Source organism: Panthera onca, chromosome A3, assembly GCF_046562875.1.
Source record: "Panthera onca isolate mPanOnc1 chromosome A3, mPanOnc1 haplotype 2, whole genome shotgun sequence".
In the NCBI taxonomy this organism is placed as follows: domain Eukaryota; kingdom Metazoa; phylum Chordata; class Mammalia; order Carnivora; family Felidae; genus Panthera; species Panthera onca.
The window spans coordinates 128,360,794-128,388,021 of NC_138341.1; the positions used below are offsets into that span (position 1 = coordinate 128,360,794).

Below are 27,228 nucleotides of genomic sequence, written 5' to 3' on the forward strand. Positions count from 1 at the left end.
GAGGTGAACTAACCACCCGGGGTCACACAGCTAACACATGGCAGAGGTGGAAGCAGAGCCCCAGTGTGTCTGATTCCAGAAGCCATGTTTTTCAACATCACGCCATCCTGCCACCTACTCCGGCTTCTGAGTGACACCCCCTGTTATCTTACCCCTACAGAGAAAAATCCCAGCTTCAGTTAGTCCGTTAAGACTTTGAAATTGCCCGTGGCCATGTACCCTGCCTCCCTGAGGTATAAAGCAGTCCCCCCCCGCCCCGCCTTCCTCAGCCCTAACCCTGACCTGACCCAGACCCACTGATGAGGGCTTGGCTGTGTCTTCTGCCCCAGGACCTCCACCACGGACGTATCCAGATGAAAACCCTCACCAACAAGTGGTACGAGGAGGTGCGCCAGGGCCCCTCTGGCTCTGAAGACGACGAGCAGGAGCTGCTGTGATGGAGCAGGGCGCCCCGTCGGGCCCCCCACCACGGCTCCCGGGACAGACACTCCGCGAAGGCCCCCGGTGCTGCTTGCATCGGGCGGCCTCCTCAGGGCAGATGGAGGCGGGGTGAAGCAAAGGCCACGGTCCTTTTAAACCCGGCGTCCCCGGCCCTCGGAGCCAGCCGTCTGCTTCGGAAACAGTCATCCCCCCAGGCCTCACTGAGCCGGACCTCTGCTCGCCGTGTTGCTTCTCAGCTCGCAGATCAGAGGGACCACGTGTCCAGGTAAATTCTCCTCTTCTGCACCCAGGGCGAGTAGTCCTCTGCCGAGCTGCGGCGCGTGAGGAGAGAAATGGCGCTGCGGAGCCCGGCCGTGACCGGGGCGGCCAGGGGAGCGCCGGCTCGCAGCTTCCGCCATTCCCAGCCACGGCCTTCGTCCCGGGAGCGCCTGCTGAGGCCGGGATGGGTGCCTGTTCTAGCGGGGCGAGGAGCCAGCCGTTTCCCCTTGGTCATCGAGGTGCCTCCGGCCTCAGCAGCAGCAATTCTGACCTAAGCGCTGGGCTCCGAAATCTGGAAAATGTCACACTCCCCTCTGTGATGTTGCTTGCACTCCTTGAGAAAGAAAAACCGAGTGACAAACTTCATTACCTCTGATTGGGCCCTCGCGGGCCGTCTCCCTGTGTGGCAGGCAGTAGCTGCCCTTCTCTGGGAATACAGTGAATGTTCACGCCGGTGCGGAGCAGGGGCACATGGGCCCTTCTCTAAAGCCCCATTGGAAGCTTGGGTTTTGGGGTGAGGAAGCCTAGTCTGTGGGGTCAGAGCGCCCTCTGGAGGGAGAGGCTAGCGTTACAGGGCTTATGCAGGCCGGCATCTGCTGTCTTCTAATTGAGCTTAAATTCATGCACTTTTACGAAGTAGTGAGAGCCTAGCAGTTACCTCCCCCACTCGGTGGACCTTATTGTCCATAGGCCCCATTTCCTGGGCTCCACGCAGTCTGCCCACTGTTTACCTGCTACCACCTTCCTTCCCTCTCCCAGTTCTTTTCCATCTTGGGTCCCAGCTCGCCCAAGAACTGGAGCAGGGGCCAGAGCGGCAGCCCCCTGTGCTCCTCCCTGCTGCCCCCACCCGGGACTCGCCCACGTGCACACCCCCTGCCCTGTCCCCGTGGTCCCGGCCCCTGGGCCGTCTAGCAGGGGGAGCTGCCCATCGTGTCCAGATGAAGCGGTCACTGACTTTCACATCCGCGCCTCACACCTGCTAGCCTTCACCCATCTGTGGGCCGGTGGCAAATCCCCTATGTGGCTCAGGGTCCCTGCCTTGGGACTCGGCACCCTCTGGCATGGTTTGCTTCATCATGTGCGTTCCTTGGTTCTCTGTGGGGACACCGTGGGCCAGCACGGACCCTGGGCTGGCAGCACGTATGTTTCCATCTCTTCTGCCTCAGGCGGCAGGGCTCTGGACGTTAGCAAGGACTGAACTCTCCAGGTCTCTGCTGCCCAGACCCCTTCCCCTTTCCCGAAAGAGTGAGGCCTGTCAGGCTGGAAGCATATGGTTTCCTTTCTATGCATGAAAAGTAAATCTGTACTTGATAGGGTTAAAATATGGCCATTTCTCTTTTTGTAATCTCCTACTTTAACCCCTTAATTTAAGCCAAACAGGAGCATTTTACTCCACCTCATACCTTCACTGGAGGAGTAATGCCATCGTAATTCTGGCCTCCATCATGTCCTACTTGCTTTTAGGGGAAAAGTAAAAGAAGAGGTCAAAGAGGGAGGGGACCTTGTCCACCCCTGGAGGGAGGTGGGCAGGGATCCCCGACTAGAGTGTTCTCTCATTCCCAAACCCATAAGTAATCTTTCTTCCTTGAAATTCAGGGTGTGATCTCAGAAGTGCAACTTGCATTGCAAACTCAATAGTTTACCAGAAAATTTAGTGGGGAGGGGGCTGTGAGTTCATAGATAATAGCAGTGAAAACAGGATCTCCTCGATTCAGACTGCCCCTGGTCACCAGGTCCCATCTGGCCTCCCGCTTTTAGCTGAGACCTGAAAACGACACTGAAGTAGAGAAGGGTCCCCGGGGTGGAAAGTCCCCAGGGCCTGGCTCAGTGGGCAGGGGGCACCTTTCCTGGCAGTTACCAGCACCAGCTTGGGTCTCCTGTGATGGGTCTTCTGCCCCCCGCTGGCTAAGGGAGGTTTGGCAGGCTGGAGAGCATTCCCACGAGGACAGGTGTGTGCCCTATGTAGGAGATGGGTTTTCCCATCCATATCATAGAGATGGGTTTTCCTGGTGGATTTTTAAAAGTGTCTTTGCCTGAGAATCAGAAATGTGCTGTTGGCTACCTTTAGCGTACCTAATAATTCTACTATTGGGGGCAGTAAATGCCTAGTCGATTAAAAAAAATATCCAGCATAACTCCAATTTCCCACAAATTTACTTCGTTCTGGGTCTAAGCCGTGGGAACAGGGAAGCCACAGCACATAGACAAGGTCACACTTTAGGGTGAGGTGAAGGCTGTAAAGTCAGTGAGGGCCTCTGGGGAAGCTGGCCAGTCAGCTAGTTAGCCAGTGAACTAGAAGGTGCTTGCCTTGGGGAGCCATGTGGCAGCAAGCACCCCCCCCCCCACCAAAAGCGCCCCCCCCCCCCCCCCAGCAGGCCTAGCGATTTTGAACTCTTGAAATAAGTCACATGGCCTGTCGTTGTAGGACTCCTGGGAACAACCGTACCCCGAAGCTTGTGGTGTGGGTGTTACGGGGAAAGGAGGCGGCTTGCCCTAGGTCCCCCAGAGATCAAGTTTTGGGCTAGGCTAAGCCAGGGCCAGGCAGGAGGAAGGTGGCTCAGTTCCACAGTGTGGTGCTCACTGAGCCCAGCAGCAGAAGCACAAACCTCCCGCACCCAGGCCAGCTACCTCTCTTCACAGTGGAAATGCTGGCCAGGCCTTGGCTGGTGTAAGGCCAAGGGGCAGGGCCTGGCCCATAATGTCGGTGATCCCAGAGGACCCTAAGTCAGCCTAGGGGGGGTCCTGGTTTGCCTGCAGATTCCTTTGTGTGCCATGGAATGTGGAGAGATTCGTGAGTGGGGCTCCTCCTCCCCTCGGAACCTATGTCAGAGCTACAGACTTGGCCTCTGGCCTCGGGGGGTCTCGGTTCCACATTCCCACAGGGGCCCGCACATTTGGCAGAGTCCTCAGCGGGGTGGCCACAGCCGGGATCCCACTTCTGCTTTGGTGGGGAGGCTGAGGGTGGGGCAGGGTGGCGGCCAGCTTCTCCTCATCCGAGTTACGGATGTCAAAGGTGCAGGCCTTAGAACTGGTCCCTGATTCAAGTGCAAGGAGGAATCAGCATCAATGATCTGCCACTAATTAGGACTTTAAATGCAAAAAAGAGAGAGAGAGAGAAAAAAGGCACCCTGATCCTCCCCTATTCCCTCCAGAACACGTACCCCTGTTTCTCCTGCTGGTTGACGGTAGGAAACCAAATCTGAACCGTTCCCGAAACAGCAGCCAGAATCATTAAGAAGCTGCTGTATGTACCAGGAACTCCGTCTCCAAAGCCCTAGGCGATACGTCTGAAATGCAAACACCCCTGTGAGAGGAAAGCCTTAAACAGCCAAGTAGCCACCCTGCCTTCCATTTGGGTTCCTGCGATTTCTCACGCAGATGGAGTCAGACATTCAAGAGCTTCTGTTGCTGTTGGCCACGTGACAGAAGAAGGCTGCCTTTATGTTTCCCCTGGGCCGTCCCATCCCACTGCCCACCCCATTTTTTCACTTTCCCGCCCCAGCCAACGTGGTCCCGGAGGGAGAAAACGTACTTGGCCTCTCTCACCGGCGAGTCGGTCTCCCAGGCGGCTCTGCGCGGACGGACGGGCCCGACTGGGGGTGAGAGCACCGCGTGCCCTCAGGAGCAGCTGCAGGAGCCTGGGCCGCGTGACCGGACGGGGAACGTGCAGACGGTTGCTCAGGAGGGAAAGGTCACCCGTCACCTTCGCGAGCCTGTGCTCCCAGGAGCCTGGCAGCCACGTGGAAGAGCCACGTCAGCACGTTCTTGGCGCTCACTTCTCGAAGCCCCGGCCCTGCTCTGAGGAGCCTTCCCGCTACCGGCCCGGGAAGGCTTGTCACTCGCTTTGGGGCTTTGAGGTTGGTGGCTCACCCGAGGCTTTAATGTTTTCTCCAGCACAGCCTGTGCCAAGCTTGAGTTGTTCTCAAGGTTAATCAGAAGTTTGAATTCTTTTGAGTAACTTTCTTTGTAAAAACGAAGGAATGTTTACAGTGCTGCTTTTTTATTTGTCTTGAGACTTTGGCGAAGGTCAGGCTTATCCTTTGTCCTACCCCATGCCACGTAAGTCGTAAGAGGTATCTGTCAGGTCCTGGTTCCTGAGAAAGGATTTGCTGCTCCTGTCGATGAGATGGGATTGGGGGTGGAGGTGGGGGGGGAGGTAGGTCAGAGATGGGGCGCCTGTAGCTGCTCTGCCGGAGCCCCTGCTTCACCTCACTGGACTCTTTAAAGAATTCAGAAGCGGATGGCAAACAGTAATGTCACTGGATACTTATTTAGAAATAAAAACGGACGCTGCTGAATCAGAGCCAGTTCCTGTGTTCGTGTTCAGGTGGCTTCGCAAATACATGGGACTCAGCTGTGTCACCACCTACCAAACTCGGGGGCCAGCAGCAGACGTGTCGCAGACCCGGGCCTGATTCCTGCCCCCAGCCCTTAGCGAGGAGCCCGGAGGCCTAGCCTCCCGCCGGCCCACGGCCGCTTCTCCCCGCGGGGGGGGGGGGGGGGGGGGGGGGGGGGGGGGGGTGCTAGGGACCCATCCTCCCCAGGGCTCCCTGGGCTACCGGTCTCCTGGCGCCTGGGACAGCAGATCAGCCCCGACGGGCCTCTGCCGGGCGGTGAAACCAGGAACACGCGGGTCCGTCCTCCAGGTTCTCGATCCACACACACAGCTGGAGGAGGCCCTGTGGAAGGTGGTGGCGTTAACCTGTGGGAAGCCTGGAGCTTCCGTTCGTTTTTACCCCCTCACCCTTCCGAAAGGCATCCAAAGCTGCTTATGGTAACAGGCGCAGACACAAAACATGTAATAGTGAAAGCAGGCAGGATGGCCTGTCCTGATCCCAGGCACTTCACCAGAGAGTGAAGAATGGTTTTTAACATCTTCAAGTAGTTGAAGAAAAATTCACAAGGATATTTCATGACATGAAAATGATAGGAAATTCAAATTTCAATACCCATATAATAAAGCTTTGCATTTTTTAGTTAAAAATTCATAGGCTGGGAGATGCCTGGGAGGCTCAGTCGGTTGAGCATCCAACTTCGGCTCAGGTCATGACCTCGCAGTTCGTGGGTTCGAGCCCCGTGTCAGGCTCCGTGCTGACAGCTCAGAGCCTGGAGCCTCCTTTGGATTCTGTGTCTCCCTCTCTCTGTGCCCCTTCCCCCCGCTTGCACTCTGTCTCTCTTTCTCGCTCAAAAATAAATAAGCATTAAAAAATTTTTTTTTCGGGGCGCCTGAGTGGCTCAGTCGGTTAAGCGTCCGACTTCGGCTCAGGTCACGATCTCACGGTCTGTGAGTTCAAGCCCCGCATCAGGCTCTGGGCTGATGGCTCAGAGCCTGGAGCCTGCTTCCGATTCTGTGTCTCCGTCTCTCTCTGTCCCTCCCCTGTTCATGCTCTGTCTCTCTCTGTCTCAAAAATAATAAAATAAACATTAAAAAAAAAAAATTAAAAAAAAAAATTTTTTTTCATGGGGGTGCCTGGGTGGCTCAGTTTAAGCGTCTGACTTCAGCTCAGGTCATACCTCGTAGTTAATGGGTTCGAGCCCCGCATTGGGCTCTGCTGACAGCTCGGAGCCTGGAGCCTGCTTCAGATTCTGTGCCTCCCTCTCTCTCTGCCTCTTTCCCACTCACACTCTGGCTCTCATTCTTTCAAGAATAAGTCAACATATAAAAAAAAAATTCATGGAGGGGCACCTGGCTGGCTCAGTCAGTAGAGCATGCGACTCTGGATCTCAGGACCATGAGTTCAGGCCCCACGATGGGCATAAAATTCAGTTTTTTTTAAATTACGGAAATTTTTTCTCTCTTGTTACATAAGTACTGACGTTAACTTTTTTTTTTTTTTTTTTTTTTTTTTGGCCTCTTGGCTCCCAAAGGTGAAAATATTCACTTCCCAGCCATTTACAGAAAAGCCTGCCCTAGAGAAATTCTTACACACTCTTGCCCCAGGAGACACCTGTAAGAATATTTGCAATAGCACATGATTAGAAACAAGCTAAATGTTTCTCTCCAGGATAAGCTGTGGCAGTCACGCAAGGTATTCTGTGCAGCGGTGAGAAAGGATGGGTGAACAAGTGAAACTTGCATGAACATATCAGCACAGATAAATCTCAGAACAGCGAGAGGAGGGGACAGCAAGCTGCTGGCGAGCACGTATAAAACCACGCGAAACGACGTGACATGAGGTGCTTAAGGATGTGGACAAGTGTGGTGAAAGTGTAAGGGCTGGGAAGGTTGACACTGGGAGCAGGGGCTCATCTGGGGCAGGGAAGGGAAGGTACAGAACTGCATTTGAACCGCATTCCCCCCACTCTGGCTTCACCTATCTCTGATGTCTCGTTTACTAATGGAACCATGGGCAGCCAGGAGTGAACCCTACCTGTGAAGTTGCAAACCAGAGCCTCTGTCATGCCCCACTCAGTAGAGGGGAGGGGTGTGTAACTGAGACTCGCTCCAAGGGGCCACCCCACACCATGACTCCCTCCTCTCGGTCAACAGTAGGTCTCGTCATAGGTGGCGAAATTAAAATCCGTGATGGCTTTCCTGGAGTCCCTGAGAACCAGGATTCCTAGCATGGGAAAAACAGACTGATGAGGTTAAGTAAAGATCCTATAGTCCTGAATTTTAATTTAAAGTAGAAGTGTGATCTTATGACATATTTTGTTCTGGAAAGAACGTAAACTCTGCTCATAAAAAAGACCAAGAAGTTGGGGCACCTGGGTGGCGCAGTCGGTTAAGCGTCCGACTTCAGCCAGGTCACAATCTCGCGGTCTGTGAGTTTGAGCCCCGCGTCAGGCTCTGGGCTGATGGCTCGGAGCCTGGAGCCTGTTTCCGATTCTGTGTCTCCCTCTCTCTCTGCCCCTCCCCCGTTCATGCTCTGTCTCTCTCTGTCCCAAAAATAAATAAAAAAAAGTTGAAAAAAAAAATTAAAAAAAAAAAAAAAAAGACCAAGAAGCAATGACTAGCCCAGTGGCAGTGAGCATCCCTAGCTCTCAGACCGTGGTCTCCAAATGTCACTTCACAGTGACAGGACCCCTCTCTGGAGAAACGTGATTCCAGGACCTGGGGAGGAAATGTACAAGATGAACTTGGAGCACCCTGTCCTACCAGAGAGTGGAGGCAATCAAAGGTTCCAGGGTCAAGTCAAAAGGATTCAGGAAGGACTGGAAGAGGTCCCTCCTGGCCAAACACAGGAATCTGAGCACCAATAACAATAATGTATAGGACTGAAATATTTAAAACATACTGAAATCAGTGAGTTCATACTTTAAAAAAATCAGTCACTGTTGGGGGATTCTAAGGCATCAGCTCATTAAGTAAAAATAAGGCAAAGAGGGGCACTTGGCTGGCCCATGACTTGACTTTTGATCTCAGGGTCATCACTTCAAGCTCCACGCTGGGCCTTAAGCTTACTAAAAAAATGGTAATAATTGGGGCGCCTGTGTGGCTCAGTTGGTTGAGCATCCGACTTCGGCTCAGGTCATGATCTCGTGGTCCGTGGGTTCGAGCCCCGCGTCGGGCTCTGTGCTGACAGCTCAGAGCCTGGAGCCTGTTTCAGATTCTGTGTCTCCCTCTTCCTCTGACCCTCCCCTGTTCATGCTGTCTCTCTTTCTGTCTCAAGAATAAATAAATATTAAAAAAAAAAAATGGTAATAAAGGCAAATAATTAAGCGTTGATCTCGCTTAAACTAGACTACTGGTAGTCAAATACTAGCTGAAAAAAGTTTCATTTTCTTTTCAAAAAAATAATTATAAATTTACAGGAAGTTGCAAAACAATAATACTAAAAGGTCCCAGTACCCTGCACCCAGTTTCCTCAGTGGTGACATCTTGCACAACTACAGAAAGTATCACAACGAGAAAACTAACATTGGTACAAGCCACACATCTTGTTCAAATTGTACCAGTTTTACATGCACTGGTGTGAGAGTGTGTATTTAGTTCTATACAATTTGATCACATACGTAGATTCACACCACCACAGGGAAGTTTCTTTTTATAGAAGTATCCCAGTTGCCAAACAAAGAAGGAATACTAGCATTGGAATATCTACGTGTTGCAACTTCCAATGAAATGACCGGTCTAAGGACTAAACAGTCCTAATGGCTGCTACTCTCCCAAAAGGAGAGAATCCAACATCATGTGCCTCCTGATGAAAGAATACAACATCCCCAAAACGCAAACCAAATCTGAGCAAGCCTCAAAAGTCAACTACCATGAGATATGCCACATTAATAGAATGGAAGACAAAAAAAGTCACCTCAGTCGATGCAGAGAAAAAGCATTTAACAAAATTCAAAACACTTTCATGATAAAAATACTCCACAAAGTAGGAATAGTAAGAAATGACCTCAACATAATAAAGGCTACATATGAAAACCTATGTGTCTGGGTCGCCTGGGTGGTTCAGTCGGTTCAGCATCCGACTTTAGCTCAGGTCATGATCTCACAGTTTGTGAGTTCGAGCCCTGATTCGGGCTCTGTGCTGACTGCTCAGAGTCTGGAGCCTGCTTCAGGTTCTGTGTCTCCCTTTCTCTCTGCCCCTCCCCTGCTCGCATTCTCTCTCTCTCTCTCTCTCTCTCTCAAATATAAACATTAAAAAATTGTTTTAATTAAAAAAAAAGAAAACCTATGTGTCCCAGTGAACATCATACCCAATGGTAAAAGACAGAAAGCTTTTCCTCTAATATCAGGAACAAGACAAGGATGCCTACTCTTGCCACTTGAGTTCAACACAGTACTGGAAGTCAGCCAGAGCAATTAGGTAAGAAAAAGAAATAAAAGGCATCCCAATTGGAAAGAAACAAAATTGCATCTATTCTCAGATAACAAGATCTTAATATGTAGAAAACCCTAAAGATTTCACACACACACACACACACACACACACACGAAACCTGTTAGAATAAATGAATTCAACCAAGTTGCAGGATACAAAACTAGCACATAAAAAAAAAAAAATCAGTTGCCTTCTATACATACACAATGAGAAATCTGAAAATGAAATTATAAAAACAATCCCATTCACAGTAGCATCAAAAAGAATAAAATCAGGGGCGCCTGGGTGGCTTGGTCGGTTAAGCTTCCGACTTCAGCTCAGGTCATGATCTCACGGTCTGTGAGTTCGAGCCCCGCGTCGGGCTCTGTGCTGACAGCTCAGAGCCTGGAGCCTGTTTCAGATTCTGTGTTTCCCTCTCTCTCTGCTCCTCCCCCGTTCATGCTCTGTCTCTCTCTGTCTCAAAAATAAAATAAAACGTTAAAAAAAAAAATTAAAAAAAAAAAAAAAAAAGAATAAAATCATTAGGAATAAACTCAAGCAAGGAAGTGAAAGATTTGTACCCTGAAAACTATAAAACATTACTGGAAGGAATTAAAGAACACACAAATAAATGGAAAGATATTTTGTGTTCATGGGTTGGAAGACTTCATATTATAACAGTGTCCATACTACCCAAAGCAATCTACTGATTCCATGCAATCAATCCCTGTCAAAATCCCAATGGCATTTTTGCAGAACTAGAAAAAAATGGTCCTAAAATTTATACTGGATCTTGGGAATGCAAGCTGGTGCAGCCACTCTGGAAAACAGTGTGGAGGTTCTCAAAAAACTAAAAATAGAACTACCCTACGACCCAGCAATTGCACTACTAGGCATTTATCCAAGGGATACAGGTGTGCTGTTTCGAAAGAAAACATGCACCCCAATGTTTATAGCAGCACTTTCAGCAATAACCAAATTATGGAAAGAGCACAAATGGCCATCGATGGATGAATGGATAAAGATGTATACACACACACACACACACACACACACACACACACATACACAATGGAGTATTACTCAGCAGTAAAGAAGAATGAAATCTTTTGCAACTACATGGATGGAACTAGAGGGTATTATGCTAAGTGAAATTAGAGAAAGACAAATATCCTATGACTTCACTCATACAAGGACTTTAAGACACAGAACAGATGAACATAAGGGAAGGGAAGCAAAAATAATATAAAAACGGAGGGGAACAAAACATGAGACTCTTAAATATGGAGAACAAACAGAGGGTTACCGGAGGGGTTGTGGGAGGGGGGATGGGCTAAATGGGTGAGGGGCACTAAGGAATCTACTCCTGAAATCATTGTTGCACTAGATGCTAACTAACTTGGATGTAAATTTTAAAAAATAATAAAATTTAAAAAGAAAAAGCTGGTGGGGGAGGGGAACTCCTCCTCTTCCCTGAGAAATTGCTTTTCACAACTTGTCACAGGCTTGTCACAGTATGACCACAGAGCTGATATGAAGATGTTGGAAGAAAATGAAATATTACTTATCTGTACTGTGAGCTGGAGAAGAAAGTAGAGAGTGGGGCCATCATGCACCAACCAGATCGTCCGTGATTCTCCCAGAGTAGCAGCTGGGTCAGGGACCACTGGCCTTCTTGGACTTTCAGACCATAGGTCAGGGAACATTTTCTATAAAGGGACTGATAATAAATATTTCCAGCTTTGAGGGCCACACAACTGTTCAACTCTGCTGCTGTAACCTGAAAGCAGCCACAGATATGAGCATGGCTAGGTTCCAACAAAGCTTTATTTATGGACATTGAAACTTGAACTTCATGTAATTTCCACATGTCATGAAATATTGTTCTTCTTTTGCTTTTTTTCCCACAATTTAAAAAGGCAAAAAAAAAAAATTTATACTGGATCTCAAGGGGGTACCCTGAATAGTTGAAACAGTCTTCCTGATTTCAAAACATATTATATACAAAGCTACAGTAATCAAAATACTGTAGTACTGGGGGGCGCCTGGGTGGCTCAGTTCGGTTAAGTGTCCGACCTCGGCTCAGGTCATGATCTCATGGTTCGTGAGTTCAAGACCCGCATCGGGCTCCGTGCTGACAGCTCGGAGCCTGGATCCTGCTTCGGATTCTGTGTCTCCTTCTCTCTCTGCCCCTCCCCCGTTCCCACTCTGTCTCTGTCTCTCAAAAATAAATAAACACTGAAAAAAATTAAAAAAAAAAACAACTGTAGTACTGGCATAAAGATAGACTTAAAGACCAATGGAACAGAATAGAGCCCAATAAACCCTCGCATATATGATCAAATGAGCTTCAACAAGGGTACCAAGAACATACAATAGGGCAAGGACAGTCTCAACAGATGGTGGTGGGGAAACTGGAGATCCAAACGCAAAAGACTGAAGTTAGACCTTACCTTACGCCACATATAAAACTTAACTCCAAATGGATTAAAGGCCTAAATGTAAGATCTAAAACTATAAAACTCCTAGAAGAAAACGCAGCAAAAAGTTTCGTGACAGTGAATCTGGCAACGATTTCCTGGATGTGACACCAAAAGCACGGGTAACAGAAGCAAAAGTACACGAATGGGACCACAGCCAACGAAGACTGCGCTTCGAAGGGAAGCCGCCTCTGCCGCTCAGGCACCCTGGCCCACACCCCTCGCCCCGGCACCTGCCTCGGCCTCGGTAAGGGGCTCCCCACAGTCAGCTGAAGGCTGCCCCAGAGAGTCCGAAACGCGACTGTCCAGACCCTGGACTTCTCAGAAACAAGGCGTTCTCCTATGAGGGAATTTCAGTTTCTCTTTCCTTCTCGGCACAAGTCCAGGGAAGGGACCCGTCGGATGCCCTTTCTCTGCGGCTCAGGCAGCCTAGCCCACGCCCACGTGCTCACCTGCTTCAGCGCCTGGCTCCGCCTACTCAGGCCTTTTCAGGCCCAGCGGAGATTCCAATTTCCACTTGCCTTTTCACTTTACATACATCAGCTGGGATTGCCCAGCGAGCCTGGCTAAAAGCGGAGCCATGCGGCCGGGGAAGCAGTCGAGATCGGGCCATGGCTCCAGCTTGGGTTGTGGTGCTGGTGACCGTGGGGCTGGGCTTGACCAGCGCGGGCCCTGTCCCCACTTCCAGGCCCCCCCCAACCAGGAGGGGCTGCCACGTGGGCAAGTTCCCACCTCTGTCGCCGAGGGAGCTAGAAGCCTTCAAGAAGGCCAGGGACGCCTTAGAAGAGTCACTCCCGCCGAAGAACTGGAGCTGTGGCTCTCGCCTCTTCCCCAGGACCAGGGACCTGACTCGACTGCAGGCCTGGGAGCGCCCTGCGGCCTTGGAGGCTGAACTAGACTTGACGCTGAAGGTCCTGGGGAACGTGACTGACTCATCCCTGGGCGTCGTCCTGGACCAGCCCCTTCGTGTGCTGCGCCACATCCACTCCGAGCTCCAGGCCTGTGTCCGGGCTCAGCCCACGGCGGGACCCAGACCCCGCGGCCGCCTGCACCACTGGCTGCACCGGCTCCAGAGGGCCCCAGAGGAGTCCCAGGGGTGCCTCGAGGCCTCCGTCACGTTCAACCTCTTCCGCCTCCTCACACGGGACCTGAAGTGTGTCACCAGTGGAGACCTGTGCGTCTGAAAACCTGGACCCGACCCCAGCCCGTCCGGGACCCAGACCTTCTGTATGCACCAGGCCTCATCCTTCCTTAAGTTATTTCCTTTCAATCCCTTATTTATGGACCTGCAGCCCCGCTCCATAGCCATAAGAAATGTTTATTTTTCTACTTTTGTGCAATGTGCAGCAAATAAACAGTAAGGAAGAGAGAAAAAAAAAGAGCCAACTGCTCCGGAGATGGAGAGAACAGAGGAACACGTTAAACAACAGTGGGAGCTGCAGTCAGCAAAGTGCAGACTCTAGCGAACTCTAAAGGACTAAAAATCCAGCTTGACAAAAACATTTCAAGGAAAAAAAAAGAGAAAGATAGGGTCCCTATACTCTACACGAACAGCTTTGAGGGTAACGGTGATTTAAAGGTCTATCCACGAAATGCAATGTGGAGACCTTATTTGAGCCCTGATACAAACTGTTTTTAAAATATGAATTTAGGGGCACCTGGGTGGCTCAGTCGATCGAGCGTCCAACTTCGGCTCAGGTCATGATCTTGCGGTTCGTTGAGTTCGAGCCCCGCGTCGGGCTCTGTGCTGACAGCTCGGAGCCTGGAGCCTGCTTCGGATTCTGGGTCTCCCTCTCTCTGCCCCTTCCCCGCTCATGCTCTGTCTCTCTCTGTCTCTCAAAGATGAATAAACGTTAAAAAACAATTTTTTTAATATGAATTTATACAACTGGACATCGGAACATTGACTGCCTATCTATCGCTATTAAAGAATTATAAAAATTTAGATGTGATAATGGTATGGTGTTTTAAAAGTCCCTTGTCTTTTAGAGACACATACTGAAATATTCCACTGAAGCAGATGTCTGGAATTTCCTTCAAAGGAATTTAGGAGGGAAGTGGACGGACAGGTAAAAAGGAAACCAGGTTGGCCACAAGTCGGTAGCTGTTAAATCATGGAAGCTGGGTTCATTTGTACCTCTTTTGTAAATAAGATGGCTTCTTAAATGAGAATATGGGCCGGGGGAGGGGGGTGGCATTTAAGCAAGATAATGGCTCATTCCTCTCTCACATAAAAACTCTGGAGGTAGGCAGGGCAGGCTGGCTATGATGGCGGCTTCTTAAGCATCAGGGACCCAGCCGCTCCCAACGGCCCCTCCCTCATCACTTGGCTTCCGCCTCAGAGTCTCCCTGGGCCGCTCCATTCCAGCCAGGAAGGAGGCTCGGGTGGGAAGAAGAAAAGATCCTTCAAAGACATGTCTGAGAAGCCACACGAACCACTTCTCCGTCCCACTGCCCAGACACGGCCACATGACCACGCCTGGCTGCAGGAGCGGCTGGGGAAGGCAGTCTTTACTCTGGATGGCCATGTGTCTAAAAATCAGGGCTTCTATTACCAAAGGAGAAAGGGTGAGAGGAGACGGGGGTTCAACTCAAAGTGTCTGCCACAGCTCTTCTCTCTCTCTCTCTCTGAGACTGGTAATCAGGCGGGCGGGGTGCCACAGATCGGTGCTCAAAGCGGGCAGCAGAGCTACTGGGCAGCTGGCGGGCACGATGATGTTAAACATGCTTGTCGTTTACATACACAGATTAAGCAATCGGCTCTGAAGCCACCACTCTGCTCCGGGTGCAGCAGCGAGTGTCTGCCTTCCTCGGCTCTCCCAGGCTAGGTGCGCATCTCTAGGAAGCTGCTCTTCCTGGCGGTGCCATTTCCTGGGCTGCAGCTAAAACCCAACCCAGCTCTTGGGCCTCGGTCTGGCCCGAGGCCTGGATTATTTGTTCACCGGCGCACGAAATGGAGAAACCTGCTATTCTCTGACTGCTGAGATGCCTTGTAGGGGCCAACCCAGCAGTGGTCACCATCATGCAGAGACCCTGCTGCTACCAAAAGCCAGGATGTCCCAGGGCGCCTGGGTGGCTCAGTCGGTTAAGTGTCCAGCTTCGTCTCAGGTCATGATCTCACGGTTCGTGGGTTCGAGCCCCGCGTCGGGCTCTGTGCTGACAGCTCAGAGCCTGGAACCTGCTTTGGATTCTGTGTCTCCCCCTCTCTCTGCCCCTCCCCCCCCTCAAAAATAAATAAACATTAAAAAAAAGTTTTTAAAAGCCAGGATGTCCCAAATCACAGCTGCTCTTATGCCACCCTCAAGATTTTTGCCACGTATCTTGCAAACCCTCCTTTTGAAAAACACTTACGTTGATTTTTAAAGTGATCTCTTGTCATTGCTATAGATGGAAAAGCAGTACGGCCTGCTCCAGACAGAAGGTAACGGAACACCTAGCTAAGACTCTGCCTAAGGCTCCGAGCCTAACACCTGCTTCCTCTTTGGTAAAGACAAGCTAGCGTTAAATGGACTTTCTCCTTAAGGCATTTAAACGGATTGAAAGAAAAACGTAATTAATTTTTTTCATAATGTCCTTCAATGTTATTTAATGCCTGTCAGTCACCACCAACAATCATTTCTCCTGGAGTATGTAGTCCCACTCCTAAGAAACATGGCTCAACTTTGCACACCTCAGTTTCCCCACCTTACAGGTGGGGATCGTAACACTACCTAGTTTACAGGATGACGGAGACTATTCTGTGGAATCACGCATGTGAAGGGTCAGCATGCAAAGTACCCGGCTCACAGAGTAAGCACTCGAAAGCGGGGCTCTCATCAAGTTATCAGTTTTGTGGAAGAGAAAATGAGAGTCCTGTCATCAGAGGATACAGCTTGAGCAAAACAAACAAACAATCCAAGCAGCCCAAACCTCAAAAGCAGCAGGGAGGGAGGGACATAAAACTCCAAACACTTTGTTTAATAATGGAAGACACTTTATTATTTTTTTGAGTCATCTCTCAACATTTCAACTCTTGATAGAAAGCAATCGCAAAACATCTGTCTTTTTAAATTAGCATGTATTTACCCATCTCAATCACAGCAACCTCATACAGTAAGGTACACGCCAAGGACACGGTCAGAGATCTCCTATTCCAGTCTATAAACACGGTATCTCCATGATGACACGTGTGCCGGACTTTCTCTCCCAGGACGAGGTGGGCACTCCTGCTCCTGCCCACCGTGGAAGCTACCTGGCCTCACAGTCGCTTAAAAGTTCCTGTAGTGCTGGAGCGATCTGGGAACGGAAAACTAGAAAACTAGAGCTCTCAGGAGTAAAACAGGCATCGACACTTCTGAAACGTGGGAAGGAAGAACATCAAAGATGATGACCCCAGAACGGGCTGGTCTCAGTAATAAAGGTGTTGAAACTCAGCTGTATATACACATTGAGTATCTACATGTGCTGTACTAGATATATAAAAAAGAGCCACAGAAGATTTGGAAAACCTTAAAATCACTCCACTGCATTGGAAGAACATCAGCAAATTCACAGTGGCCTCAGGATTCAGCCAGAGCTCAATGTGTTCGAGAGCCGAACACCTCCTTTCTACCAGAAAACCCACTGCACGTAAATTCCTATATTCTGTACATCACAAACACGTATGGCTAAGATATGTTAGTTCACAAGGAAGCGGTTTTTAGTTTCAAACTCTTGCCCCACTCCTGCTCTGCACCCCAAAAGCAACATCCAGGGGTCATTCACATGAGGAGTTTAAGGGGCCTTCAGGTTTGGAAGCGCTTAGGCTCAGCTGAGCATCTCAGGAGACGTCCGTCTGATGGGCACACGCTGACTCGGGCCCACTTTTAGTGCAAAAAGATCACCGACGTGGCAGAGGAGTCCTGGAAAGAGGCGAAGAAGGCTGAGATGGAGGGGCGGGGAGATCCCAAATGACGTTCCTGCTCAAACGAGACTCAAGAAGTTCGGAGTGCAGGTTCACACGCAGCAAATGGCAAAGACCAGGCTGTAGGTCCGCAGGGTGAGGTTCCTGAAGGGTCACTAGGGTATCACAGTCCGCAGGTGCACAGAACTCCCGGCCCGCACTAGCCCCCTAAGTGTATGCTGGAGGTAGGTATATAGAGATTTATTGGAGGGAAGACAGTGGCTCGCCACCAATTCTGGGACATCGTCTGTTCCTCCTCTGCCCCCACACTCTCTGCTCGACCCTTGGGCTGTGGTGTAGGACACAACACGGAAGGGGAGGAGACCCTCCCTTGGAAGACTAAAGAACCCAGGCCGTTTGTATAAATAGCTACATGATCAATGTTTTAACCACTGTGAAACACACGGCAAGTTGAATATTTATTTAAAAATAAATCTCAAAAATGTCTATTTACAGTACAGTAAGAGGGGCATGTGCAAACAACAGAAAGGGGGAGAAGTCCATCCTGCCGTGGAAGGTCCACGCTTCAGTGCGTCGGAGCAAAGTGCACAAACGCCACGGGCTGAACTGAGCTGTGGTGGCAACAGGATGCCGTTCGGTGAATCCCGGACTCAGTCCACCTTTGAAACCCAGACGGGTGGAAGTCAGGGGCGGGGAGTCCAGGAGGGGATCCTTGTGTCCGGGAAGGGGGTGGCCAAGGGATGAGCCACTGGAAGAGGCCCGGTGTGGCAGGAGGGCTCATTTCACAAGCCAACAGGCCTCTAGCTCGGCGCTCCAGGTGGGCGTTTGGAGGGGACCTGGAGGGCCCTTCCCAGTCCAAGTTGGCTTTGCAGTGGGAGGGGTGGGGGTGGCAAGAGTCTCCGAGACAGAAATCTTCTTCAAAAACAAACAATGGAATAGGGAGTGGAGAGATTAGCAAAAATGAATGTGAACGGAAGTGCCACCCTCTCCCTTGTCAGGTGACAAAGCAGCCATCAAAGGAAATACCTGGGTCGCCAGGTGAACGCGCACGTGGTGCGGGCGACCCCACGATCCCCTGACACCTACACGGTCAAAGGCAGGCCTCTGCTTCCGAGATCAATGCGTGAACACTTCTTCCCTGGGGGAACCCAGAAAGTCGGTGGTGTAGCCCTTGGAGCAGGGGGGGTGCAAGGTCGAGTCTATCTGTACACGAGATGGGAGAGCTGGGTGGACTTGTAGTTCAGCTGGTTGTTGGGCATGAACTTGTGCAGCTCACTCTTTTTGCAGCAGGGGTCATAATGGTAGGCGCCGAGGCAGGTGTCGCAGGAGACTTTTGAACACTGGGTGCAGGTGTTGGCCGCACCCGGGCGGTTACAGAAGCCACAGCGGGAGGTGGCTGCGGCCGAGGGCTTGGGTTTCGGGTGGAGGTGCGGCAGCCGGTCGAGGCCCTGAGTCTGGCCCGCGTACTTGTCCCGCAGAGACGACCCGTGGGCCAGGCTGTCGTGGGCAGAGGCCTTGCCGGGGAAGGCGCCGGGCCTGGGGGCCGGGGGACCGGCAAGCAGGCCGTCGCAGCGCTGGCAGAGGGAGGAGCTGCAGGACAGACCGCAGTTTTGGCACTTGGACAGGGCGGACTCTTTGGCAGGGGGCGAGCGCTTGTGGTAGGGGGCGTGGGCATCATTTCTGAGCAGCCACACGTCCGGCCGCAGGGCGTCCTGCCTCCGGGACGCGGCCCTCGGCTCCGAGTCCGTGTACAGATCCACGTCATCCTGAGCGGAGAAGTACGTGCCACGCAGCGGGCCCAGACCGTTGTTCGGCGAGGGGGGCGGCAGGTCGTCCGGGCTTCCGTGGGCGGAGCTGGACACGGCCAGGAGCGAGGGGGACGGGCGGACGATCTCGTCCTTGAGGCCATCGCCCACGTCTGCGGCCACCGGCTCCTTCCGCAGGCTCAGCGAGGCCTTCAGGGGCGGCTTCCGGCTCTCCCAGTAGCTGTCATAGGCGTCCACCGACCTCGAGGGCTTGGTCACCCGTGGCTTGTAGTAGTCCTTGGCCGCCCGCTCGCTGGCTGACTTCTGCAGCGCCACGCGGGCCATGGAGGCCGTCAGGTGCTCCCGGCCCTCAGCCCGGCGCCGCAGGGCCTCCGAGCAGCCCCGCACGTCCTCCGCGCTGCTCTTGCGCTCGCTCACCACGTCCAGCTCGGAGTAGCCCTTGTCCTTGACTTGTGAGTGGATTTCCAGCATCTGCTCACACTCCACCTTGGCCAGAAAGAGCTCAAAGGAGACCATCTTCACCTGGAGGGTCTCCACAAGCTCTTTGAGTTTGTACGCAGTCCCTAACTCGGGCACGTAGCCCATGTAATGCAGGATGGCTCGGATGTCCTCTTCCAGCAACGACGACTTGACGTAATAAACGAAGGGGCCCGTGTAGGTCTAGGAGAAGGAAGGGGGCAGAAAAAGAGAGGCGGGATTTGCTCTCTGAGGCACACGTGGTCTGAGCACACCCGTGTGTGAGCAGGGGGAGGAGAGAGGGAAAGATCTCAGCAGTCCCCCCCCTCCTCCCCGCCGTGTAGCAGACAGAGGCCAGCTGGGCACACGGGGCGAGGGGAGCTGCACGGGCACCGCCTGGAGCGGGAGGGCACAAAGCCACCAGCTCCCTGTTCGGGCTTCCGCGGCTCTGCACCATTTGAGGAAACAGGGCAAAGCTGGTGAAGAGAGGGGATCAGAGCCGAGGCGGAAGGCCCAATGAGCAGGAAGAATATTCCTTTCTGGATTTCTGCGGAGTTCTGAAGAACAAAAGCCTGGCTTTGTGGCAACTCTCCTGAGCCATCGCTGCCTTCGGAACGATTCAGAATTCTCTCGCTCTCTTAAATCCATCCTCCACTCTCCTGTCTGTTCCCACTTAGTGAGAACCGCCTCTCAGGGGACCCCGGCGTCTGCAGCAGCCTCCTAACTGGTCTCACCGCCCCACTGGTCTCCTTCCCATACAACAGAATGCTTTCCAAATGTAAACCCGATCCGGGTCTGCCTTGCCTCTCGGCCTACTTAGGGCAAATTCAAGCCCTTTGCCCTGGGCTTCGAGGTCCTGCGTCACCAGGGTGCTGCCTGCCTTTCCAACTTCACAGCTTCAGACGGGAGTTGCCAGGGGCAGGGACTCAGTAAAGAGAGGACACTGGTCAGACCGGCAAGGTGGGGAACAGAAGGGGGTACTTCTAGTTGTTGGACCAAAGGCGGTGGGCAAGATACCCGGACGGGTCTGCAGGCAGAGGAGGGATGTAACTGGCACAAGCCCTCTCAGGTCGGACTGGGAGGGGCAAGAAGGGAGACCGGTGTGCATGGCCCTTCCCCAGACCTTACCTTGATGCTTCTGAATTCCTTCTTCCACGGGTAGAGGAAGAGGTTGACACCGACCGTTTCCAGCACACTGAAGGCGCAGGCCAAAGCCCGCAGGCTGGAGGAGCTCAGCGAGCGCAGGGAGCTCTCCACCACCTCATAGAACTGGATCAGCCGGAATCGATAAAAGGGATCCACCTTGTGCAGGCTGAGCAGGGTCGAGGCTGCGACCCGCAGGTACTCATCGTTGCCAGGCCGCTGCTTGCTGGGGGTGGCATCCACTTTGCCCTCGTGGAACTGCACGTACTTCCGAAATAAATCATCCTTGTATTTTGTATCCATTGAACTGGGCTTCCCCATCCGATCCAGGGACGGGGGGGCTACCTTATCTCCTCCATGGCTTCTGGGTTCGAGGCAGTGACATCGCCAAAAGCACTGACATGCTGCCCACCTGGACTAGGGGCATGCGCTGGAAGGGGAAGAACAAGAAGCACATCATTCCTCGAACGGGTCCACGTACCAGCTTGTGGCTGCCGAGGCAAAACGCAAGTCAGAACTGGCCTGAGCTACAACTGGGCACCACCAGCCCCGGGCCCCTCTCTGCGCATCCATGCAGCACATTTAACTGAACACGTACTATGTTGCAAAGCTGTGGTAGAAACAAGACAGGTAGGTCCTTGACTTTGCTGAACTCATAAATGAAGAATGTGATTAGGAGCACCCAACCTGGTTTTGTAGGGAGGAGGAGAAAGTTTAAAAAATCCCCCCCACCCCCTGGAACCAGGGCGTATTATGCTAAGTGAAATAAGTCAGAGAAAGACAAATATCCTATGATTTCACTCATATGTGGAATTTAAGAACCAAAACAGATGAACACAGGGGAAGGGAAGGAAAAATAAAAACAGGGAGGCAAACCATAAGAGACTCTTCAATACAGAGAACAAACTGAGGGTTGCTGGAGAGGAGGTGGGTGGGGGGATGGGCTAAATGGGGGATGGGCATTAAGGAGGGCGCTTGTTGGGACGAGCACTGGGTGTCATGTGTAAGTGAGGAATCACTAACTGGGTTCTACTCCTACACTGTATGTTAACTAACTTGAATTTAAATAAATAAATAGGTATCTCCCTACCCCCACCCCAGGCAATGAAGGTTAGACTTGAAGGATGAGGAGTTTGCCAGGCCAAGAGTGGGAGGGGAATGTAACATCAGAGGCGTCCCTAGGGAGGAAGGCCCTGAGCTAATGCTGCCAGGCACTCACTCATGCACACTAATGCCCTTCGTCTTCTTAAACCACCCTAGGAGACACGGGCACTACTACTCTGATCCCCGTTTTACAGGTGCAAAAGCCAAGGCAGAGAAATGTAAAGAACGTGCCCAAAGTTACAGAACCACGAAGAGGCAGGGCTGAGATGAGAGCCCTGGCAGCTGGGCTCCAAGGTCGACGCCCTTACCCACCACTCCCTGCTTTCCTGAGGCAGGAAGGATCTTGGCGAACACAAAGAAGGCCAGGATGGCTGAAGCGGCCAGGGGGAGGGGAGTGACCAGAGATGAAGCCGCAGGCACCAGCAGGGCAGGATCCTGTGCCTTGAGGCTCAGAGAGCAGAGCGTGTGAAGAACTGTGTATTTTATTCCAAGAGGCATGTGAAGCCCCAGAAGAGCTCAAAGCAAGGCAGGGAGGGCCGTGATCACATCTGCAACTTTAAAGGAAGACCACACTGGCTGATGCCCCCTGGAGGATCTCCGACAGCCTGATACCTTAGGAAAGGTTTACAGTTCTCCAATACCTATAGCTTATTCCCCTATACTTAGGAGAGGTTTACAGTTCCAATGGACAGGACAGAACATTCTGAGTTGGGGCACACCAAATTTGTACTTTTTTTTTTTTTTAATTTATTTATTTTAAGAGAGAAAAAATGAGTGCACATGGGCACGAGGCGGGGGGGGAAGGGGGGGGCGGTTAGAGAATCCCAAGCATGCTCTGACTCGAGGCTTGAATTCATGAACCGTAAGCTCATGACCTGAGCCAAAATCAAGTTAACTGACTCAACTGCTGGGCCACTCAGGCGCCCGAATCTGAACACTTGCTGTCTGCGGGGCCACTGGTTAGAACACACACAGAGTAACCAGCATGGTCGGTGCCACAATGCTGGGAGCAAACCTGCATTCATCGAGGGTACTGCCGGGGCCACAGGAGGCAGCACAGCACAGATCTGATCTATGAACAGATCCAGAAGCCTGACTGCCTAAGTGTGAATCCTCGGTCTGCTTCTCTGGGCCAGTCAGATAAACTGCTCAGCCTCTCTGGGCTTGTTTTCTCATCTGACAGTGGGGGTTGATCATAGTACCTAGAGTTCAGAGTCGGTGTAAGGATGATGATCAGGATATAAAGGTCTTCACAGAGGGCTGGCTCGAAATACGCCCTTGAAAAACATGAACAGCTATTCCTGGTATCTGAAGGTGCTATACCCCTGCCAAAATGCCAGGCGTTTTATTTTTTTTCTTGAGAGAGAGACAGAGCAAAAGCAGGGGAGGGGCAGAGAGAAGGAGACACAGAATCTGAAGCAGGCTCCAGGTTCTGAGCTGTCAACACAGGGCCTGACACAGGGCTCGAACTCGTGAACAGTGAGATCATGACCTGAGCCGAAGTCGGACACCTAAGCGACTGAGCCACCCAGGCACCCCTAAAATGCCAAGCATTTTCAAGAAGGTAAGGTGAGCGTGGGCAAATATCTCCAGCCAGGTGGGGGATGTGCATTTTCACAGTCACCCATCCTGACCACAAGCTCCACGGGTGCAAGGACCCTGACTGAATTACTCAGTAAGGTAACTAAGCACAGAACCAGAGGCGGGCAGGGTACGTGCTTCAGAAACACCTGCTAGCTAAGTGGAGGGGGCTCCTGCTGGCTGTGGAGACCACATGGGACTGAGAAGGAAGCTACAGTGAGAAGGGACAGGCCCAGCAGTCCTTCAGATCTGAGTTCAGCTCAGGAAGTGCTAAGGGCCCACAAACCTGGCAACGATCATGACATCAATAAAATCATCCACTCTCAATGAGCCACTCACCTGGCTTCTTCACAGTTTTGGGGAGACTCCAAGGATCTTAACCAGGAAGTGAGGGGTGAGAGGTGCAGGAGAAGTGGGGACAGAGAGGCCACTTTCTCCCAACCACTGCCCTCCCAAGGGAGCCCCGTGCTTCAACACATACACCCAAGGAGCACAGGAGGCACATGAAAATCCATTAGGATAAAATTCTACCTCCTGACCAAGGCCAAAGGCTTCTCACGGTCTACCCCTGCTCATCTCTCATAGCTGTCCTCCCCTTCCAAGTTCCACCCACACAAACCTTTCTGTTGTTCCTCAAACACGCAAAGCTCACTTCTGTCTCAGGACCTTTGCCCGCGTCGTTCCTTCTGCATGTTCTTCCCGATTCTTCCTGTAGCTGGCTCACATTCGTTTTTCGGGCCTCAGCTCCAATGTCACCCCTCAGAGGCCTCGCTGACAACCCCAGCTCAGGGACTCCCACTTTCCCAGTCCCTCATTACCCCATTATCCTGGGGTAATCACCAGCTGAAAGCGTCGTTATTCATTTACTAACTTCCCCTCTTGGTACCCCCACCGTAACCCAGCATGCTTCACAAAGGCAAGGACCACATCTGTTTCATTCACCACAGTGCCTGGAACACAGCTTCGCACACAGTAGGCGTTTGATAAAACAGGAGAAATGAATGAGGCGTTCGTGATGCCATGCCTTCAGCTTCTCATTGAGCTCTCCCAAGATTCCAGGGAGGTCAGCTCCATGACAGGACATGCTGTTAAGCAGCCAGAGCTACTGGACCCAAGATTCCAAGCCTGACCTTTTGAGGCACCCGTGTTCCTCCCATACCTCCAGGACTCCTGGGCTCAACAAGTATTTATGCAGCACCTGTCTCATGCCAGGCCCTCGGATGGGTGCAGTGGGGGGATAATCGGGGGGGAGGGAGCTGCAGTTGGGAAGCCACAGCCCTGCCCTCGATCCTACTTACAAGAGGTCACTATCAATGTATGTATCGCAAGCCGAGAGAAGACATCACTGTCCTTACCAGTAAAAACCGGTATGTATTTCCTATTTTGTATCTACAAGAGAAACTTCCATCCTGCCTTTGGTCCCAGGGACTATTTTTTGGTACGTCTGAGAAAAATGTAAACAAAGGGACATGAAGCCTCCTAAACGCGGCTGTGATTTTTCTCTGACGAAGTCAGCGCTGAGCCTATATAGAGGCTGATTTTTTTTTTTTTTTTTACAAAGTCAGCCACTCTCAAGCTCAGTGTCTGCTGCTCTGTAATCACATCACAGTCCACACCCGTGTTTGTTGCTGGCACACAATAAACAAGGAAAAGGGATCCAAAAAGCCCAATCGGTGTTGGTGTTCCAAATCCTCAAGTCAAGGATGGGAAACCCATCTATGATGAATCTTGAGTCAACCTAGGTAGGTGAGGAAAAAGGTGAAAGAAAATGAACGCTAAGAGGTAATTAAAGAAAGGGAGACGGGAACGAATCGTCACCGAGGTCCTGGGTCTTCTGCATCATTCCATTTAATCCTTATACCAGCTCTAGGAGGAAGCCAAAGGTCAGCCACGAAACAACCAGCCCAACAGAGCTCCCAAGGGTCCGAGCTGGAATTTGAACTTGGGTTGGCAGGCCCTGAGGCCTGGGTTTTTCCCCGTTTCCCCCACTCATTTATTGCTACAATCTACCATTCACTAAGGGATCAGTACATGAGGGCCCTCTGCTGAGTGCTCAATGAAAATCAGTGAAAGCCACAGGACAGCCCCAAGGTTAAAGAGGAAACTGAGGCTCAGCGAGGCCAAATCACTTGTCCTGAATCACAGGGAAGGAAGAAGTAGAATCTGAGGTCTGCACCAAGGTCCGATGCCCAAACCCTGACTCAAGCTCTATGCTGCTTCTGGGCTGCACCTGCCGGACAGCTCTATTTGAAAGGGCTAGGCTAAGTTAGAACATCCCATGGCAGGGCAAGCAGACTTGAGTTCTAAAAATTGCTATAGTAGCAAAATTCCCATCTTCCCACGCCGAAGGGGGCTGGAAGAGCTGCAAATCTCTTTAAGATGTAAGCTCAAGGGCCAAGGGAAGAGGCTGGCCAGAGACCGGCCAGTGGTAAAGCAGCTGACATCATCCCTCCTGAATACATTTTCTGAGAATACAGGCTGCATTGTAGCTGGTCATAGCTGGTGTCTTTTCTGAGCATAGAGCCAGCAATTTATTCCCAGCACTCTGCAAGAACAACAAAAAAACACGCTCTCTGCAAAAACAGCGTGGTTACAGGAGACTAGACAGCGCAATGACAGAAGCCGTTAATTTCTCCAAGCAACCCAAGGATTGGAGCGCCATGACGTGCCAGTCTGGTGGGGGGGGGGGGGAGCGGGAAATGGCACTGTGAACATCCCTAACAGCGTCAGGCGGGTGCCCAGAGCCAAGAGGCCTGGTCAGCACTCCCTGCACCCACAATCTGGACTCCCTTGGAAAAGCAACTCAATGAAGAGAGAAGATGTTACATATACACTCAGGGAGGTGGTGGTTTTTTCATGACGATGATAATTTTTTTAATGGTTATTTTCTTTTTTTTTTTAATAATGTCAAAGGAAAGCTGTATCTGTTTCAAACCCCACCGAAAGGAACTGAAATGATTTGGGGTAGCAAAGCATTAGCTTGGCTTTACCTTAGCTGGCCCATTCAAGCAGAAACATCCCCCAAGCAGCATCTGAAGGAGCCCCCTCCCTGCACAGACATAGGCTATTTAGGACGCATCATTGCCCCAGTCCACAGGTTTACAGATCTCTGGTCTAGCTTCAGCCAGCTCAGAGTTCCCTCGGCCTCCAAACAGCAGCAAGAGGAGAGCAAGCCATTCAACCTCTTCCACCTCCGTGCCCCACTCTTTTGCACTCATTCCAAACCCGAGGTTCCTGAGACACATCCAAGGCACCTTGCACTGTCTGTGAAACACCAGAGGGCCCCCATACCCCAATCAGATTCCAGAGAGATTCAGAGAGAGGTCTTGCAAACCTCTGAAAATAACACCAGCTATAACCTGCTGAAAACGGGCTTCCCTACTGGCAGCTGCCTCTCAGAGAGGCTCTGAAGGAAGCAGTTTCCACTCCCTGCTGGGGACAGGAGCTGGCGGCTGCTATTCCCAAGCTGGTAATTCCTACAGTCTCTGAGGGCCGTATCAGTTGTAAAAAACACCCCAGTCCCAAACTCAGGCCCCATCTGGCTTTGTGAATGAATTCACTGCCGCTATCACTTATTGGACGCCAGCTGTATGCCAGAGACCGTGCTTCACAAGCATTATCTCATTTCATCCCCACTACGGCCCTCGCAGGCAGGTTCACTCCCATTTAAGTAATTAGGCAAATGAGGCTCAGAAAATGAAATGACTTGTCCAAGGTCACACAATAAGTACAAACCCAGATCGGCTGCCAGACACTGGGCTGGGGACCACTGCGCGGTAAGCGCCTCGCGGTGGGGGTCGGGTGGCCTCCTACTTGGTTAGTCGCCGAAGAGGGGGTGTTCCTCCTGAGCTGCCCTGAGCCACCCATGGCCGGTCCCAGGAATCTGCGAGGCAGTCTCCGGGGGAGTGGGGATCCTGAGGACAAGCTGGGCCCTCGGGACGCAGAAAAGGCGGGCCCGCCCGCCGCCCCCGCCGGCCGCGAGGGGACCCCGCTCTCGGGTTGGCCGAGCCCCGCCGAATCGGGCGCCCCCTCTGCCCTGGGAAGCGCCGGAGGCCGTTTCCGCTCGCGGCCGCCCCGCACTCACCCGGCACTGCCGCCAAGGACGCCCCGGCCGAGGGTATCCAGAAGGAGCCGCGGCCGCCGCCGGAGCCGGGCCCCGCTGGGCTCTCGCCGCTCCGGCCGGCTGCAAGGGACCGAAGCCAGTACCCCGAGACCAGCGGCGACCCGGAAACACTAGGCCAGGAAGTGACGCCTCTCGGAGGCGGGCCCAAAGGGAGGCTGGGCCGCGGCTGCGCGTCGTACCGGAGCAAGGCCGATGGCCGCGGGCGACGGAGGGAGAAGCGGGAGGTAGAAGAACGAGCGGAGGA

General features: G+C 52.0%; 2 protein-coding genes and 1 pseudogene across 5 annotated transcripts in view; 2 read left to right on the forward strand and 1 right to left on the reverse strand.

Moving 5' to 3' along the window:
* SLC9A8 (solute carrier family 9 member A8) overlaps positions 1 to 5,002 on the forward strand; it is a 70,175-nt gene extending 65,173 nt beyond the window's left edge. For all 3 annotated transcript variants that reach the window (XM_078443962.2, XM_078443964.2, XM_078443963.2), the window contains one exon: positions 330 to 5,002. In XM_078443962.2, the coding sequence (XP_078300088.1) occupies positions 330 to 437 (108 nt within the window). In that variant the 3' untranslated portion in view covers positions 438 to 5,002. The remainder of the gene's footprint in view (positions 1 to 329) is intronic.
* Positions 5,003 to 12,052: 7,050 nt separating this feature from the next.
* On the forward strand, positions 12,053 to 14,044 carry LOC132669924 (interferon lambda-1 pseudogene; annotated as a pseudogene).
* Positions 14,045 to 17,256: 3,212 nt separating this feature from the next.
* SPATA2 (spermatogenesis associated 2) lies at positions 17,257 to 27,078 on the reverse strand. Of its 2 annotated transcripts, XM_078443958.2 has the most exons (4): positions 26,946 to 27,078; positions 23,481 to 24,599; positions 20,162 to 20,606; positions 17,257 to 19,237 (listed from the first exon to the last, which is right to left on the reverse strand). In XM_078443958.2, exons 3-4 carry the CDS (start codon positions 20,495 to 20,497, stop codon positions 18,011 to 18,013), a joined length of 1,563 nt encoding a protein of 520 aa, XP_078300084.1. In that variant the 5' UTR covers positions 20,498 to 20,606; positions 23,481 to 24,599; positions 26,946 to 27,078; the 3' UTR covers positions 17,257 to 18,010. The 2 variants fall into 2 exon arrangements, with proteins under 2 accessions (XP_078300084.1, XP_060475938.1); XM_060619955.3 differs by lacking the exon at positions 23,481 to 24,599.
* Positions 27,079 to 27,228: the final 150 nt, after the last annotated feature.

Coding starts and splice junctions, on each gene's coding strand:
- SPATA2 (XM_060619955.3), bottom strand. CDS start 20,497: ATGGGGAAGCCCAGTTCAATGGATACAAAATACAAGGATGATTTATTT. Junction 19,238..20,161: donor AGGAATTCAGAAGCATCAAG/GTAAGGTCTGGG, acceptor TCCTTCTCCTAG/ACCTACACGGGCCCCTTCGT.